The sequence below is a fragment of the Aptenodytes forsteri genome, unplaced genomic scaffold (genome assembly GCF_000699145.1).
Source record: "Aptenodytes forsteri isolate BGI_AS27 unplaced genomic scaffold, ASM69914v1 Scaffold193, whole genome shotgun sequence".
NCBI classification, from domain to species: domain Eukaryota; kingdom Metazoa; phylum Chordata; class Aves; order Sphenisciformes; family Spheniscidae; genus Aptenodytes; species Aptenodytes forsteri.
This window is the reverse complement of record NW_008795405.1, coordinates 10,096,191-10,114,335: the sequence shown is the minus strand read 5'-3', so window position 1 is coordinate 10,114,335 and position 18,145 is coordinate 10,096,191. Positions and strand designations below refer to the sequence as shown.

Genomic DNA, 18,145 nt, shown 5'->3' with positions numbered 1-18,145 from the left:
TGTAACACCCCCCTTTTTTCCCCCCCCCCCCCCCCCCCTGGTAGCAAGAATTATGCAAGACATTCTAAAAGCTATCTTCAGTTATCAAAGTACAGTTGTTATAGTAGTAAAGACAATACAATGGACAGAACAGCATTTTCAGAGATTTATTTTTTTATGGAATAGTAGTTTTCAGTCCTTCAGCGGTTGTAGATCTTCCTGTAAATAAACTAAAACAATGCATTATCAACTTCCTTCACGTTTTCTGACAACGTATGACAGTAGTATAGGTTGAGTAATACTGTCTACCCCTGTAGCTACATGTTTGGGCTAGTCTTGATTATTGGTTAAGTGAGTTCATGACAGCTATGATCAGAGTAGATTTTAAAATGTATACTTTGCAATATCTAGCATGTACCATTTTGCTAGTAAAGTCTGTCAGTGCATGACTTACAGCTTCATTAGATATATAGCTACTATATCTAGTGACTTGTAGATCTAGTTGTAGCTTGTGACTGTCAACAGACCTTGCAATTTTCTTTATTTGGCTTTTTCATTGTAGGAACCAGGATGAAAAGCAACTTGAGAATCATTAATTCTTACTGCTTGAGAAAGTTCTGACAAACTGTACAATAATTTCTACAGCAAAGATCATAAACTGATATGGAGGAATCAAAGTTTCATCTAAGCAGGATTTTTATAATTGAGCTTCTGATAAGCATTAATGTCAGGGTTTTGTAGTTTCTTGATTATACTTAAATCGAGTACCAATTTAACTTTTTAATTTTACACCGAAGAAGGTGCATTTATAGTTTGGCCAACTTCATAATGTAAGAGAAAACATTCAAAATGGAAATAGACTTAGTTTAATTTCAAATGAGGGAGGGAGGTAAAGAGAAGGTTATCACTAAATTTTTAGGCTAATCTTTACAGTATATTTTGTTGTAGATACAGTCCTTTCTGTCTATGTGGCTGCTGTGCTCATTTTTAAAACCTGTCATGTTTTCTATACATTAAACAATTTCCTGATTTTTTTTTTTATTCTTTGTAGAAAAGAAAGCAAAAGAACTGCAGTTCATAACCTGCTTGTGAAGAAATAGCCCATTCAAACTAAAATCCCTTTATTGACTTTCAGTGGGATATGTATGCTTAAGACCGATTAGAACCTGAATTGGACTGTTGTTGCCAGCTTATTTGTTGTAAATGAACATTTGTAAGAAGGAAAATACAAATTGGTATAAATGATCCCAAAACAAAGATGAAGTCATTACTTTGTGTTGCATAGCTAAGATACTCTAATGAAAGCACAACTGGCTCAAACTTACTAATTGCACCTAATACACAGAAGTATATTTAATAGGATACACACATTAGACCTCTCTCAAACAGCATATGTATACTTCAAGAGTATGGAATAATATGTGGAGCTTAAGTTCTTAATTTAGTAGGTAGTATCAGTCCTGGGTAAATGTGCGTTCTATTAATAGGCTAGTTTTTCTAACTTGCTTGTATAAATCAAATTTTATGAGGTATTTATATTTTGTTTACTCCCAGCATCAATTGTTTGTGGGCTGATTTTGAAGGCAAATGCAGTCATTTTTGCATGTGAGCAAATGGTTTGGAAAAAGGTAATGCCAGACTTGTGTTTTAGGTACTATGCAATTTGTGTGTTCCCTCATGTGCTTTTTTTACCTACATGAGGTAGTTGACTGATTTATTTTTTTCTAGTTATCAAAAACATACAAATACTAGGAATCTGACCTATACACCATTTGCCTCCGTGTTTCCATTGCGTTCTTGTCTTGTCTTTCTTTGTCAGCTCCTCCTCTTTCAACAATGAAACTTCTTCCTTCCTCCTTTTCTAAACCAGCTTTTCCTAGCGTTTGAGCTGAGATTCATCCTGTGCGTGCTGGCATGTTCTTACTGACTTACTCCAGGAAGCTGACTGAAAACCTCGGGATCTGCGTGAAGTTGAGGGCTCCATTTCCTGAGTGGGGGAGGCCGTGGGGGATGTTAGCAGTAGTTCCTGCTGTGTATGGGAAATTCCCGCTCCTGTTAAAGGGCCAGTTCGGCTGTGCACAGAGCACAGCAGAATTACTAGAGGTTCATTTGGCTGACCATGTGGGTTAGCACATAGTTCAGTCTTTTGATTGTGCAGTTGTGACTTGGTGTAGCTCCATAGTTGCTTTACAAGCGGTTGAGATTTTATGGCAGGGTCAGGGTGTTCAGAGAAGGGAACTACAATCAGTATGCCAAGTCCAAGGTAAGCTATTATCTGGAACTAGAACAATAAGAAGTGAATAAGAGTGCAATTTTTTTATCTATAGGAATGTTTTTTTTCTTGCGTTGGCTTTTTTTTAACACCATCTTAAAAGAATTTAGAGCAGATGAGTGGTTTGTGTTGCTATCTGAGACATCTAATGCTCCCAGGCACTAAACTTTAAGAGTCATTGCAGGCAATTTGGAGTAATCTATTATAGTATAGAAATATCATAAACTGCTTTCAGATCAGATATGTTATGCTTTGAAACAGGGAAATTTTTTTTTTTATACTTAAACAACTGTTGACTTTTTTACTTAAAACCCTAAAAAGTTTCTCTGTGTGATTTAGTTGCAGTGTATTCTACTTGAATTGCAGTAGAGCAATAGCAAACTCTTTTCTTACAAATGATCACCTTCCATGTGAGTTTCTGTGTATAATCAGAAGCCTTTGATTTCTTAACCTGTTTCTCACATGGTATTTTAGGCTGCTGCAGCCTGCTTCATACTTAAAATGTCTATGTGCTAGATTTTCACTGCATGGTGTCAGATCGCTTTTTTGTTCTGAGCCCAGATGACTGAAGTGACCTTTTCTGTTCAACTATCTTGGGTTAATTTGAAGGCTTAAACTTTTAATTAAAGCTTACTAGTCCTGTAACTAAACTTTTTGACAAGCCAAAGTGAATTCCCCCATTGGAGGCCGTATTTGCCAGCTTTCTTTTAGGAGCTATCTAATCACTTTTATTCAGAAGTTGTAGTTTGCCACTTCTGAATTCTGTATGTTAATGACTTTTGCCACAGGGTAGGCATCTGCACCCTAGCTGTTTCTTTAGACTACGTATCAGTAACCCCGTAATACTGACAGAAGGCTTAGCCAAAATTTGGCTTAAGTTTGCTTTACTTTGCTCAAACTCAAGGGATGAATTTTATTTTTTAGGAAAGCAACACAGAAAATTTTGTGGTTATGTACTTACCTTAGGTTAAAATGAAAAAAATATGGGAGGGATTTTTTTTTTGTTTCTTTTCTCCTGGTTCTCCCCTCTCCTTAATGTTTGGGTTTGACCCTTCAGAAATGTGTTAGACTGAGGAATAGTCTCTTGCGAATGCAGAGTGCATTCTTGGACCTCGGTTTGAGCTGTTTCCTAAGTTTCTGTGGATTGGTTTCTGTCATTCAGTAGCAGCAGATCTGATTGCAGAACTTAAACCTCTGTGTGCATCTTGCAAAAAACAGCTCTTGAATTGAAATTTTCATTTAAACATAAACATGTTTATACTGGTGAGGAGCAATGAGTGACACTGTACCTTTTCTCCTTTTGAGGAAGGGTCCACGTAACAGTTTGATGGGAGAGGAGCAGTATTCCATATCAGCAGGTCTCCTCCATATGCATATATGTAAACAAGTCTGCAGATTTGTTGTTTAAGACTGCTGGATTGGGATATTTGATGTTCTCTAAATATCTTTGAAAATAGCATTGTATATCTGTATGTAATCTCTTTTCAGCAAGTCTTTCCCTATACACGCATTCCTTTCACAGCACGGTGTTGTAACAAAAAACCCCAGCTGTGCTATATTGCATTACAGTGGCAAATAACATAATTTGGCAAATAACAGAATTCTGCAAATGAATGTTTTCGTCTTTATAGGTGGTTTCAGATGTTACTTTCTGGCACCAATGTTTTGCAGTTACCTTTACAAATTCATTCAAGGCTATAATTTAGAAAATAACTAGATCTGCATAATTTTGGGGGGTTTATTAAAACCATAGTTTGTATTAAGGTGAGTTTTCAGGTCTTAACTAACTTTGAATAGAGTCTTTGGGTCAATGAAGATGAAATTTTGTTGGTGTATTTTTATAAAGTAGACTGGATAGTCTTAACGTATTCTAGGATAGTGCCAAGAGAAAAATACCTACATAGAAAGTAATTGTTTATGGCAAATGCAAGAGTAAGCATCTTGAACTGTATTTAGGAATCAATACTGATACTGACTTTGAATGGAGAAGAACATTATTTGCTGTATGTTAAATTTCTGTAACCTTTTTCTAGATAATATATTTGTGTTACAGACATCTGTTAGTGTTGCCTCGTTCCCAGAAGCAAGTTACAGAGACCTAAGACTGCCTCGTACCAGGAAGGGGCCTGTTCCTGTAAAACTTACTGTATGAAAATAAACTCACTGAACTAACTAGTAGAACAGTCACTGATTTTGAGTTGTTGAACCCCTTTTGGGGAACAAATTGCACAAATGGAGCATCAGATTTTCCAGGAGGATGGATTTGGGGCAGGTATAGGTTATAGAGTACAGTTTACACTTTGGTATGTTTCTATCTTCAAATTCATATTTTTCTAGTTATTGTCTGGAATGGTGAGGAATATGTTGAATCATGTGGTAATGAGAAGCAAGTCAAGCCTTGTAAGGCTTGATTTGTCTTGCCTGCAAGCATCAGGTTTAGTAGAGAAGAAGAAATGCTCTTTTGTGGTAAGTCTAGTAAAGAGGTCATTCTCTAGTGTCTGCTTCTAGCCTGGAAGATGAAATGTCTGCATTCAATTCTCTTCAAGATTTTTTTTTTGATAGTATTTTGTCAAACATGGTGTTCAAGATATGTATGATATTCTGCTAATTTCAGGATTTCCAGGTCTGTAGATCTGTGTTCAGCAGTTAAAATATAATGTTGAAATTATCAATTGCTTTTAATTCTTACAAGATTCTAATTTGTATTTGCTGCTATTAAATATTTCTAGACAGTAAAGACTTTCTAGAAAGTAGTCAACCAAGTCAATAGCACAAAACAGTATTCTAAAACTTCATGTAGTTGAAGCTGAGGCTTTGAAACTGAAAGTAAGATTGAAGTGAAATACTGCCTATAACTGATGATCGTAATAGAAAAGGGAATGCCGTTTTTAGATGTTCACTGGCCAAACCCAAAATTCAGAGCTTTGAGACTATGGCCTAAGTACCACAGTGTATTGGATTCGTCAGTAAAGCTCATCTTAGATGTTTTCTTTCTCTGTCCTGCTCTATAGTATGTGATTTTTATTTTTTTCTTTAGTTATGCAGTCACACTTAAGCAGATAACCTGCTTTGTTAACAGAGCTGATGTGGGTTAGAAAACTGGAAAAACTATTAAAAAAAGAAAGGGAAGTATATGTGGTTTTGGGGGGAGATTGCTTTTTTTTTGTCGTCTTGTTTTCCCTTGAGGGCTGAGTTTTGTTGTTGGATTGTACCTTAGTTTGTAAACAGCTCTTAGTGCAAGAGCAGTTGAGACAGGGTGATAGCTTCTCAAGCCAACTTCATTAGTGAAGGCTGCTTCTTTTAGAACAACAGACTTAGAAATTAGGAAGAAGCAGCCATCATAAGTAAGTTACTTTGTTAATTACAATTAATTCTTTTTTTTCTTAATCTGATTATCACATATATAGTAAGCTAATGAATATAAAAATCCTTGGTAAAGCTTATAAATTCATGAAGTAATAACCTTTCTTACCCCACCTGGAGTACTGTGTCCAGCTCTGGAGTCCTCAGTACAGTAAAGACATGGACCTGTTGGAGCAGGTCCAAAGGAGGGCCACAAAAATGAACACCTCTCCTGTGAAGAAAGGCTGAGAGAGTTGGGGTTGTTCAGCCTGGAGAAGAGAAGGCTTTGGGGAGACCTTCTTGCAGCCTATCAGTCCTTAAAGGGGGCTTCTAAAAAAGATGGTGGCAAACTTTTTAGCAGGGCCTGTTGCGACAGGACAAGGGGGAATGGCCTTAAACTAAAGGGGGGTAGATTGAGACTAGATATAAGGAAGAAATTTTTTATGCTGAGGGTGATGAAACACTGGCCCAGGTTGCCCAGAGAGGTGGTGGATGCCCCATCCCTGGAAACATTCAAGGTCAGGTTGGACGGGGCTGTGAGCAACCTGATCTAGTTGAAGATGTCCCTGCCCACGGCTGGGGGGTTAAACTAGATGACCTTTAGAGGTCCCTTCCAGCCCAAACTATTCTATGATTCTATAATCTTCTATTAGTCAGTAGCAATTCTTCAGGAAAGGAGTGTGGATTTTCTTGTAAATGTAACCTATAAGATTGAGGATGGTGATACTTAGTAAACAACCATTGGTTTGGGATGTTTTTTGCTGTGGATTTTATAATTGGTGTACTCATCAGATAGTGAAAAACAGCTAGTCGTTGTTGATTCTGCTGTGAGATTTGGAAGTACAGTTTTCAATTCCAAGTATGTTTTTCAAATCCAAGTGATTTGTTTCCTTGTCCTGTCTTCAGGTTCTCTAGCTTCCATATTTAAGGTGGTTGAAGCATTTCAATTTTTCTTTAGTGTAGATTTTGTGAAGATATTTGGCAAATATTCCAGTAATATAAATATAAGACTGCCTTAGAACTGCCTATGAAACTGAGAAGTTGATACTTTTCTTAAAGTTTGGACACCAGAATAAATTTTAGCAGGTAAATGAATGGAGAAGCACCTCTTTAAAGGGGTGATTACAGCCTTATGTTTTAATTACAAGACTGACTATGAAAGTTAATTTATCAGTACTTCATGTACGTTGAGTGAAGCTCTGCAGATACATAAATTGAAGTCATGGCTGTAAAGAGTCCCTCATGCTCTGGCATTGGTGCAGCTGAACAGCAAGGTGGATGAGGGAAGTGATTGGACCAAAAATAAAAGCAGTTTTAAGGGTTGTTTTCACCTAGATCAACACTCCGAACCATTTAAATGTGACATGTATTAACACTAATGCTTATGCAAAAGGAAGGGCAAGAAAACACAGACATGAGAATGGAACTGCTGTTCTGCGTCTTAAATCAGTATAAGCTGCTGTGAAACCATTGTTCCTAAGTTTATCACGTCTGAAGTTTTTTGGTATTGGCAGTCACAATGGTTGCCACTCTAAGCATTAGTTTCTAGATATGCTTTCCAGCAAACTAATAGTGTTTTAGCTAAACTTTAAGAACAAATGCCACATGATTAGCAAATTTCGTACAAAACAACTGTAGGAGATCTACGGAATGCAGCTGTGATGCTTTTTGTGTGCTGATTTTTTTGCAGACTTTATCATCTCTAAAAAATTTTCTGTGGAAAAGTCATTACTCAGAATAAGAAAGAGGTTTAAAATCCAGTCCTTAAAATACTCTTGAATGTTCTGTACTACGTGAACGATGTCTTTGAGGGAAAAATGAAATATAAAGCTGTAGAATATGAGTTTAACAGGCTTATTGTTGGGAGGAAAGGTGTTAATACCTACTTGAGGAACAAGTGATCAGAAAATTCGTGTTGAGATTGAAATTTTAGTACACTCAGAAATAAGTGGAACTTTTTTTTTCCTAGGCTCTCTTCTTTTGGAGTCCAAAATTAACCCGAACACTGCGTACCAGAAGCAACAGGTAAACATACTTTTTTTTTCTCACGTTTAAAGGCAAGTTCTTTAACTTCAGCAATACAGTCCTTTTTTTGCCTCTATTGCAACTTATATCTTATGTTCTTGTACCAAAAATAGGAGGCAAAGTAGTTCTCAACATTTTTGTGCATTTCATGACGTGTGTTATTTCTCTGCATTTTTTGTGAAGTTATATAGATAACTTGCACTCTGTTTTACACCAAAAAATGCTTTGGGAGAGACGGACAAAGCATAGTTGTGAAAATCACAAAGTAGCTGAGTTTCCTGAGAGTTATGGTATCTGAAACTTAATATCATCTGCCTTTTTTCTTTATATTTCAGATACTACAACTTTCAGTGTATTTTATTTAAGAGAAGACTAGAAGGCTTTAAAGCTATTTGCATGTTTACCTTTGTTTGGCTTTTACTTGGAAGATACATACGGGTTATTACTGCTTCAAAGCATTCTGTATACATAAAAGCAGCTTCTCACCTCTAGTTTGCACCTTGCTTCAATTATTTAAGCCATACATTGTGAGCCCCTAAAGAATGCTACTGAGATGGATGAGAAGTGAACTGTAGGTCTTGCACTTTGTTTGTTGTTCTTATGTCATGGATGATGAGAATTACCCTGAGAGGTTTAGAAATGCTGAACCAGATTGTATTTAGTTGCCAGTCTGGTCAGCTCAGACTTGCTAAAATCCCATCAGGTACAGTTAATGTATTAAAACACTCTTCAGTCTTCAGCTTTAATAGTTTATTATAAGCATAGACATACTGTAGTTTTGCTCACAGGCAGTCCCAGAGGTTGTGCGGCTGCAGCTGTTTGTAGGATTGTATGTTGAACTGAATAGGGAGAACCAGTTTGGGTTTAAAATATCCTTCCTTGGAAAATTTAACCTGTATCTGCCCCTTGATATAATTCATTATGCACTATATAAACAGTCTGTACTGAACTAATGGTAAGACCAATGTGGGGTGGAGAACCAATTGCAGGGAGTAAGAAAGGACAAGACCAGCAAAAATGCTAAGCAAGTTAAGTCTTAGTTGTAATCCTGACTAGCTTGAGGTCATGGTTCTATGATACAGTAACTTGAGCTTTAGGACTCCTAAAATGACATTGAATATTTCACAGCTCTATGGCATAAAGTGCTCATCTAGTGTTAACTTGCTTTGCTGGTTCAAATCTGTTCAAAGAGCATTGAGGGGCAAACTTTGTATCAGTAGGCTTTATGCCAGATCAAACATGAAGCCTACTTAAAGTAGGCATAAAATTGTAAGATCAGTGGCAAACTAGCACACATGCCTGTCAGTGCAACAGCATTTCATATCTGTGCTCATTGCTGCTCTGGGTCAGACGTATTGTAATTTAGCACTGCACAAATCAATACTGGTGATTGTGAAAACATGGTTAGAGAAATAAAAATATTAAACATGAATCTGTCCTGTTAGAACAGCACTGTACGTTTTCTGTGCTGGAGAAGGAAAAGTGCTGTTCTTAAAGCTTTCAAGTGCTGCACAGACAGAAGTTTATATTTGCAGGTGGATTGTTCATATTATTTAAGCAAAGCAGTATCTAATACAGATTGAATGTAGGGCTCCACTCTGAGCCTTGGAAATACCAAATCTTTCTCGGTGCGTGTATTAATCCTACTTTGTAGCACAGTCTTTCAGGTGAGCCTACTTATCCTTTCCCTTAGTAACAGGCAAGTTCAGAGTTTAAACCTGATTCCATATGAGCTAAGCTTGGAGCTTAGCAGCTGAAAGGAAGAGTTGCTTATTTCCAGCTCTGCTCATAGAACTCTGAACTGCCTAAACTCACTAAACCACAAGAAAATCAACTTGGTACTCCAAATCCCTCTTCAAAAACTGGTAACTCTCTATGTCAGCAGAAGTTTCAAGCCACCTCACGCAAGATCCATTTGTGGAACTGTGGGATGGAAGAGCGAGCGAGATCTTTCCTTTTTGGCTGCAGAATGCCACTTAGGTCACCTCAGCTACTAGTGAAATTGCAGCCTGAGATAGAAGACTTACTTTTGAGTTTGCCTGCAGTTGTCAGTTGCACTCATAAAATGTCAAGAAAAATCTCCTAGAAATATAAGACTTAAAACTTCAAAGTAACTTTCCAGTGTTACAGTCTTACCAGCCTTTTATCTCAAAATTTTGTTGTGAGAGTGAATGTCCATTCCCTTTTAAAGGGGTACATAACAGTACATCAGAGCTGTTTTTACTGTGACATAGTTAGCGTGTGGCTTGTGGGCACTTCGGATATCTAATGGAGTAAGTGGATGAGTTCTGACTTTTGTCTAGGCTAACATGAGGCTTGTAAGAAGAAACAATCTTTTATTGGACCAACTACCATAATTTGTGGTTGGAAGGAAGGAGAGATGTGTGTTAGTTAAACTCTTGGGGAAACTTGCTGTGCCAGTTGCTTTGGGTTCTTCAACAAGCCTATAGATACCTTTGTGATAAACAGTGAAGTTCTTCCACTGGTGAAAGAACCTTCTACCTATGCTGCACTATTAGTGCCAGTGTGAAAGGGAGTGTCTCAGTAATTGTTGATATCACAAATTATGCAATCTCAGCATATACATATGTATATTTTAATGATAACTGTCACATTAGATCATTATTTGTCAAAATAATAGTGTAAAGACCTGAGTACAAGTTTGCCTTGCTGCCTCTGTTCTGTTGGTGTGTAAAACATCCATGGAAACCACAAAGACAAAACAAACAAAACAAAAAACAACAAAACCAAAGCCATACCCTGTGAACCTGACCTTCAAGTAAAATTTTGACAAACTGTCTGCTTTAGATTTCTTAGGGTTTAGGATTGAAAGCAATGACTGCCTTTTATTGTGGATTAGTCAGGTCTCTGTGTGCACGTAAATGTTGATCTAATTGGTGGTAGATAACACTGTCTGCTTTTCCTTTTGGAGAGGAAGAATACTTGGCAGAGCTTGAGACCTGCTTGGGGACTCATTTTTCATACATCAACACGGTCCCGAGATACTTCAGTTTGCACAATCTAGTCCCTGGTCTTCCCAGACTTACCTGACTTACCTGACATCTAGAAGTTTGAAATAATTCCTTAAAGCATGAAACACATAGGCAGTCTTTTAACTACCTTTTCACTAGTCAGATAAATTAGATTAGTCTTTCTGTCACAATGAAGAGTCATTTTCTGCTGTGTGTTGAAAAAGAAAGATATGTCTACATATCTGATTCTGTAACATAGAGTTGCTACCAGTGGAAGTTTTTGCATGCTCTGAACCTTGTACTTCCTGGCAAACTCATTACTTACACTAGAACTAGAAGAAAGGAATCCATATGAGGAAAACAAGCTAGAAAGAAAACAACTTGAGAAACTAATGTCCTGTGGCTCAGAAAAAGGACTAGTATTTCTTATGTTAAGGTACGATTTGTAGGCAGAAGATTTCTCGGCCTCCTGACTTGTGTTGTTGTTTAGGGCTATGTGTTAAGTTTTATTGGTATTCTTATTTTAAAATGTTACAATAATGGTCCTATAACTTTGGTATGGAATATACTGGATTTAATTATGGGTAAGTAGCACACAGCTTAAAAGCAGATTTTGTTTAGTAAGTGGAATTTAATTATACTGTGGGTTGCTGGACCACACATAAAATACTTAGTTTTCCTCTTCTGTTGTTGGTTGTTTTCTTAATATACTAGTAAAGGTAGAAGATATTTTAATTGTAAGTCAGTTTACACACTGGTGAAGTCAGTTTACACACTTCAATCCATGCTCTGTTTTTACAGTTTGTTTTAAAGGCATTAAAATGACACAATTCCAGAATGCTAGTGACAGAGGTGCTGTTTTTAAACAAGTGATCCTTATTCAGAAAACGAATAATTGCACTGGTATTTTAGGACAACATACCTCTTCCTATGCAACCTTAAAGGAGGAATAAACTCTGTATACCTAGCATTTATCTAGGGAGAAAGCTGATATGGCTATGGACTGGGGAGTATACTTTTCAATGTACTTTCAATATGCTTTGGCAATTGTTTAGCAATAGAACAGTAAAGACTTATATCCTCAACTTTATTTTAGATAGATCCATGTACATCCTGTAACCCAGTGATGAAGAATGTATTGCATCCCTTTTTGTGCCTGAAACAAGGAAGACTTGAGTTGCTTACAGCTTCCAGCTACAAAGTCTTGCCTCTGCACTAGAAACTTCAGTGTCTTGTGTCTTCTGCTTTTGCAGTCCCTTTTTCAGTTCCTCACAAGAATACAAAGCTTAAATTCATCCAGAATACCATCTATTAGCTATGTAGCTTGAAGGTGGCTATCCTTGAATGATGGAGAGCAGATTTACTACAAAGCTAAATTTTGAAAAGATCCAAAAAGGCACTGGCAGAATGCTCAGAGAAGATGAACTTCCTACCCTTGCTGTCAGGACAAGCGAGCCAACAGTGAAACTATTTCAATAAAATTTGTTCCTATTGTAGCTAAGATAGTAAGCAAAAGTGTTTGGTTTTGTGGGGTGAGGGGAGAAACAAGGGGAGTGGCTGCTCCTGGTTTTGGGATGGGTTGGTTCATCCATTTTAAATGATCACATGTTCCTTTATCTTCATAGTTTTCCTGTGAAATCTAATTCTTCTGCTGTTTCTGGGTGTGGTCACTAGGCTAGTGAGTTGAGGTTCTGTTATAGAACTAATAAACTGATTTTATTCTATGTGATTTCATGGGAATGCAGCTATGAAATTGCTAACTGAAAAATCATGTATGATTGTTGAGCTTTCATAGAAGCTAATAGAATACATTCTGCCAAAAGACTGAGTGTGCCTTTGATATGTTATTCCAGTTTTGGGGATAACTTGTTAGCACATCCAGATATCCAGGTACTAGGTAAACAAATGCACGAAACCAAATGCAGAATTGAAACTTTATATTACATTACTGGGGCGAGTTTTTTTAGCCTGAAGATTCTGCTGCAGCCTACCACGATAACTATATATATTTTTTTTTTAACTTAAAAAACCTGAGTAGTGACAGTAGTTTATTTCAGAAGCAGAAAGCTGCTTATGAAACTGTACTTTTGACTGTAAATAATTAGCTAGCAAGATGCTGAAAGGTGGCTTGGCATGTCCAGGGAAGTGTCTGTAACTATCAACAATGTAAGGGCATAGATAAGGAAGACTAGTAATCAGGCAGTCCAAGAGGGGGAGAAACAACCTCCCTCTGTTGAAGTTCCAGTGGGGGCCAGGAAAGTGTCATAGGCCTAAATCATTTGAGGGCTAGTAGGAAGAAATTAACTTGCTTTTTAAGACAGAAGGCAAGAATTTATGAAAAGCCTATCTAATTTGGGGGATCACTACTTCTTGAGAGTAGCCTAAATCTCATAGGGATGCCAAGAGAATATTTTGGGGCTACAGAGAAGACTTGTATTCTCCCTGGACATGAACACCAATGAGAGGGCATTGTCAAACAATAACAGTTTTCTTAATTTTATCACATTAGGAAAGAAATCTTAAATCAATTTTACAGCAGAATCAAATCCCGAGTACTAGTTGCTCTGAAATTCTTCATTATGAAATCCCAGGGCTTGCTTTGGAGATTGTATGAATGCTGTACAACACACCTGCTAATCAGCTTCCTAATAGTTAAATAAAACTAATTTAATATCTAATAAAAGCGTGATTTCTGGTGAGTGTTAACGGTGAGAACTTGAGACTGATACTGTGTATTCAACAACCTGTCTATTAAGGAAAGTAAGCCTTTTGGAAATCATTGCAAAAAGTGAGGAGAAATCATGTGGTAGATACTAAGCCCTGTCCATCTAAGTACAATTGCCACTGCTTGCTGGCTTGAACTATTGCAGTAGTATTTTTGAAGGTTAGCTTCTTAGGAATGAAGTCTCAAATAAAGCTGTAGCACACAGTAGTGCTTCCTTGAAAACGTCTAACTAACCAGAACTTGCTCCATGTGGGCTTTATGAGACAAGCAGCAGAGAAATGCCCGACTGTATTCCGAAGAAGTTTTGCTTCAGGCTGTATCTTTATAAGGATAAGGGTGCAAAAAGTTAACCTCCATCGGCAGAAATGATAAATACCTCTTTATGGGAATGTTAAATACACAGGTCTTCTAAAAAGAGGCCATGCTCAGAATTTTTGCTTAAAATTAAGAATTCCTGATTATATCTGCACAGTCATAATGAACAATAATATGAAAAGACAAATTTATATAAATGGTCTTAGGGAGACAGCAAATTTTGTATGGGCTAAGGTAGTGATGCCACATCCAGCTGGCACTGTTGTCAAAATATTTTTTTTGCAAAGCAGCAAATGATTTTTCAAACTTGAAATAAGATCGTGAACTCTACATAAGTAGTTTCCTGATTACCATCCTATTTAAAGATGATCTTGCCAAGAACTCTTAATGCATCTTGAAAAATGTGAGGAGCTAGAATGCTAGCATTCTTGCAGAGCACTCAGTATAAAAGCCTTCAATGATAAAACATTTGTCCATGTTTATGACTCAGTTCACACAATCTAGCTATGATTTAATACAGCAGTTTCACATTTTAATTGTGTATAACTACAAGCTAGGTAAGAACAAATTTTAGATGTTTTAGTCATCCCATCCAGTTCCTTGTCTAGAGGCTAACAGTTTGTATGTAATGCAAAAAAAGGATATGTTTTTGATCAAACAGAGCCAGAACTGCTTTTATGAATCATAAAAGATTGAAGATTTTATGCTCATAGAGAGGTAATGTGCAAGACTCATCTCCTTACCTTTCTAACCAATAGCTACTATTACTAAGCATATTTATTCACACTCCTGTTTCCTCTTGGAATGGAGGAGGCAGTCTTAAGAAATTTCATTTGCTTTTTGGAGTTGCAAGAAGTAAGATTTGGCATTTGGAAGCAACAGATAGTCCTATTCCATAGCTGAGAGATCCAGAGTAGTTAGTGGATTCAGATTACACTGAGGAGATTTCAGATCAAACACATAGAAAGGTTCCTTTAAATAAAACAAGCAGAAACTAGACTTACATTCATGTTTTTTTATCTTTAACTACATCTAGAATTTCCTTCAGTCACTTCTTCCTACATGTGTAAGTCTTGTACTGCTCTTCTTTTTGATGATTATAAGCTTTGTAGGATTAAGAAAATGGAATTACATTACTAACTGTCTGCATTTAACAGTGAATTTAAACTTTGAACTGTGTATTATGCAACAGAGTGAAGTGCTTTTCTCACTTTGCTTCATGTTTGCTTTTTAAAAGCCCTTTGAGGCAAGAAAGGATGTACAAGCAAATACTCTCTTACTAAAGATCCGGAGAGTAGCAATTGATAGATTTCTGTTAAGACACTGATATTAATCTATAATATGAAATCCTTGTGTGATAAGGCAACAGATAACTAATAGTTTGAAATTGTTAATGTTGGCAATTGGAAAATACTTTTCTAATATTAATAAACCAAACTTGAAGATTATTGTTCTGCTGCTCAAATAGTTTCTTTCAGCAGTTTTTAGTTTTGCTTTCCAAAGAAGAAACAATTAAAAAAAAAAATCAGAATGTGTAGAGGTGAAAAAATACTGTCTGAACTTCCATGTATGATAGTAGATGATCTTGTTTAACAAGAACGATTGCTATACTATGGCCAAATACACTTCTGTACATCTGTGACGATAGTTTTCAAAAGCAGCTTTACCTCTGTGTCTTCCCTTTCATTTTTTCCTGTGCCTGCTTTCTTCCCGCCATCCCTCCTCTCCCCAGAGGAAAAAGACAGACAGATGACCTGTCTTGGACCAGTGCTGGATTTTATTCAGAGATTTAGAGCTTTTGTTTATTCAACTTACTGCAGTTACTGTAAATAACACTGTCCTTATTTGTGTTCTTTTAGTCATTTCCCTATTTGTTAGTCATATTCTTTATAGAGAAGAAGATACGTTTTGATCTTCTTTTGGAAATGGCTTGCTTAGAAATCTAACCACTTTCACTTAAATGGAAATGTAATTAGATAGGAATGTTGCAAGTTCTGCTAGGGTCTACTTAAGATTTAGTGTTAGGGATTTGTTTGGTTTTTTTAAATTAAACAAGCGCTACTCAGTGGGACTCTGATGAGAGTGGCCTTGAAAGTTACTGCAGTATAAATACTAATTGCAGTGTTTAATGTATTAGATTTTGAACCTGATATATACAATAAATGCTGCAGTAAGGTACCTACTGTTAAAAGATGGTTAAAAAACAAGAATTTTTTTTTCTTCTGGACCTTCCCTCTCTAAATTTTTGAGAACTGTTTTTTTCTTACTCTATAGGAGTCAGCGGTACTAGGTGCTGTCAATCTGTTATTACCAGAGTATTTGCACCATGACCTGTCTTGTAGAGAATAAACTATTAATTGTGACTTTCTTCTTCCTTTTGTATTTTGGAGGTGGTCTTCCTAAAACCCTTTCTTCTGTGTACCACCTCTTCCTCAACCCTTTGGAAAAGGAAAAGGTAAACTATTTGCCATTTGTAAGGTAAAGCCATTAGTGCCTCTGAAGCAGTATAGCTGCTCTGGTAATGGCAAATTGATTATATTGTGTTGCTTGACTGAATCCTAACAGAGCTAGCTGATTGTGCTATTTAGATGATAGTTTAGTTTAAGGAGTTTAGTAAGTGCACATTGAAATCTAAATGCAAGATTTCTCTTTATCTTCAGTGTTCATTTTAATATTTGAAATAAATTAAGCCTAATTAATAAACTGTCTTAAACTTTATAAATGTCTGGCAATTTATAGTGCTTTTACAAATATTTAAAATTAATTCCTTTAGGAATAATCACTATAAGCAAAAACTATACTTAATTAAGCAAAAATAATCTCTTTTATGGTTCTCATTGAAATATAAGTAGAAAAATTCTCATGTCTGTTGTCCTAGTGAGTAAATGCATGTTTTAGCACTTAACTGAAATAATGCAGTTTCATGGGGCTGTATATATTTAATGTGGCTATATTTCAGCTAGCTGTTATAGCAAGACAAAAGACTTTCCAAAAATTTGATTCAATATGTAAATAATGCAGGTTATATTTTTTCTCTTTTTTTTTTTTATTCTAACAGTTATTTAGCAGGCTGTCTGTGAACTACTGCATCAAATACCTTATCAGTGTGCGATATTGGTGTTTGCAGCATCAGCTTCCACTTCCATATATTGTTTTTGCATGCAGTGTGAGGGCTCTGATAAACTCTTGAACTATTCTAGTAAGTAGATGAGAGCTAAAGAGTCTGGGTAGTAAACATAGCTAAGCATGGTTTCAACTAACTTCTAGAAATCTAGGGCAAAACATCCTTTCAGAATTGTAGTTTGGAATGAGTAAAAATTATGTGCGTGGTTCAGTGTAATACGTATGCATACTCTTAGGCAGTTAACTGTGTGCATATTCAAGTTTCTATTCTTGTTTAAAGTTTGTAGGTATCTTGGGGCTACTTTTTAAGTAGCTCTTCTGTGTGTTAGCACAGTGTCTTCTGGGACCTATAAAAATGAGAAAAATGATTGTAACTTTGATCCTACAAAAGTTGTGCAGTTTTATTTGGTCCAGTTGAAACAGATTTAAAAAAAAACCCCAAACCAAACCTGTTGCTTTTGTTACCATATTTTATCAGAGGATGCATTGAGGTAGAATTACATATTCTAGATCAACCTTTTTGAGACTTACAATATTATGGTCATGTGAATTAAGAACTAAAACTTTCAGTATCTTTCTGGAACTTCCTTATTCTGATTTATGCAAAAATGTTTTTAATCCTAAGAATCTCAGAACATATAAAAAAACCGTAAAAAGTATGATGATTACATTTGTATTGTAATACTGTCCTGTCATAATTTGGTATCAAACTGTTTTTATTTTAAAATGTTACTCTTTAAACACTATTCAGGTTTGTAAAATCTGAAATACATTGCCTGAAAATACTCTTCCTCTCTTTAAAGGATACCTTGATTGTGTGGTCTGAAGCTGAAAATTATGATTTGGCACTTAGCTTTCAAGAAAAAGCAGGATGTGATGAAATATGGGAAAAAATATGTCAGGTAAGTTTGATAAATGTAAGATTGAGACAACCTAAATCGTCATAATGTTTGTGTTCACAATTTTTGGACAGTTCTAAGAGGTGAATCTGAACACAGTAGATAGAAAGTAAAAACTATTGTCTTAGCCACCTCCCCCAAATTTTGCGTTTTTTAGTTTGAAAACTTTCTCCTTCCTCCAGAAATTTGATATGAACTTAAACTATGTGTGGAGGGGTTTGGGGTTTTTTTAGAGCATTTTCAGGTCTTTTTGCTTAACGTAACTTTTTATCTGTATTATCACCCAAGGAAGTTTAGCTCAAAATGAGTGCTTAAAAAGTTTCATAACAATTAATTTCATAATTAACTTTTTCCAGGTTGGCCAGAAGGGAGAAGGTTACCTGTCCAAAGTTTTATTGTAGAGAGAAGAATGTATGTGAGCTCTTAGTGAATTTTATAATGTTGTTGTGGTTTAACCCCAGCCGGCAACTAAGCACCACACAGCCGCTCGCTC

At 36.2% G+C, this 18,145-nt stretch overlaps 1 protein-coding gene across 2 annotated transcripts in view; it reads left to right on the top strand.

The window, feature by feature from the left end:
- Nucleotides 1-18,145, top strand: part of PPP4R3A (protein phosphatase 4 regulatory subunit 3A) — a 50,485-nt gene that overhangs the window by 6,243 nt on the left and 26,097 nt on the right. For both annotated transcript variants that reach the window (XM_009280781.2, XM_009280780.2), the window contains exons 2-3: nucleotides 7,563-7,618; nucleotides 17,557-17,655. In XM_009280781.2, the coding sequence (XP_009279056.1) occupies nucleotides 7,563-7,618; nucleotides 17,557-17,655 (155 nt within the window). The remainder of the gene's footprint in view (nucleotides 1-7,562; nucleotides 7,619-17,556; nucleotides 17,656-18,145) is intronic.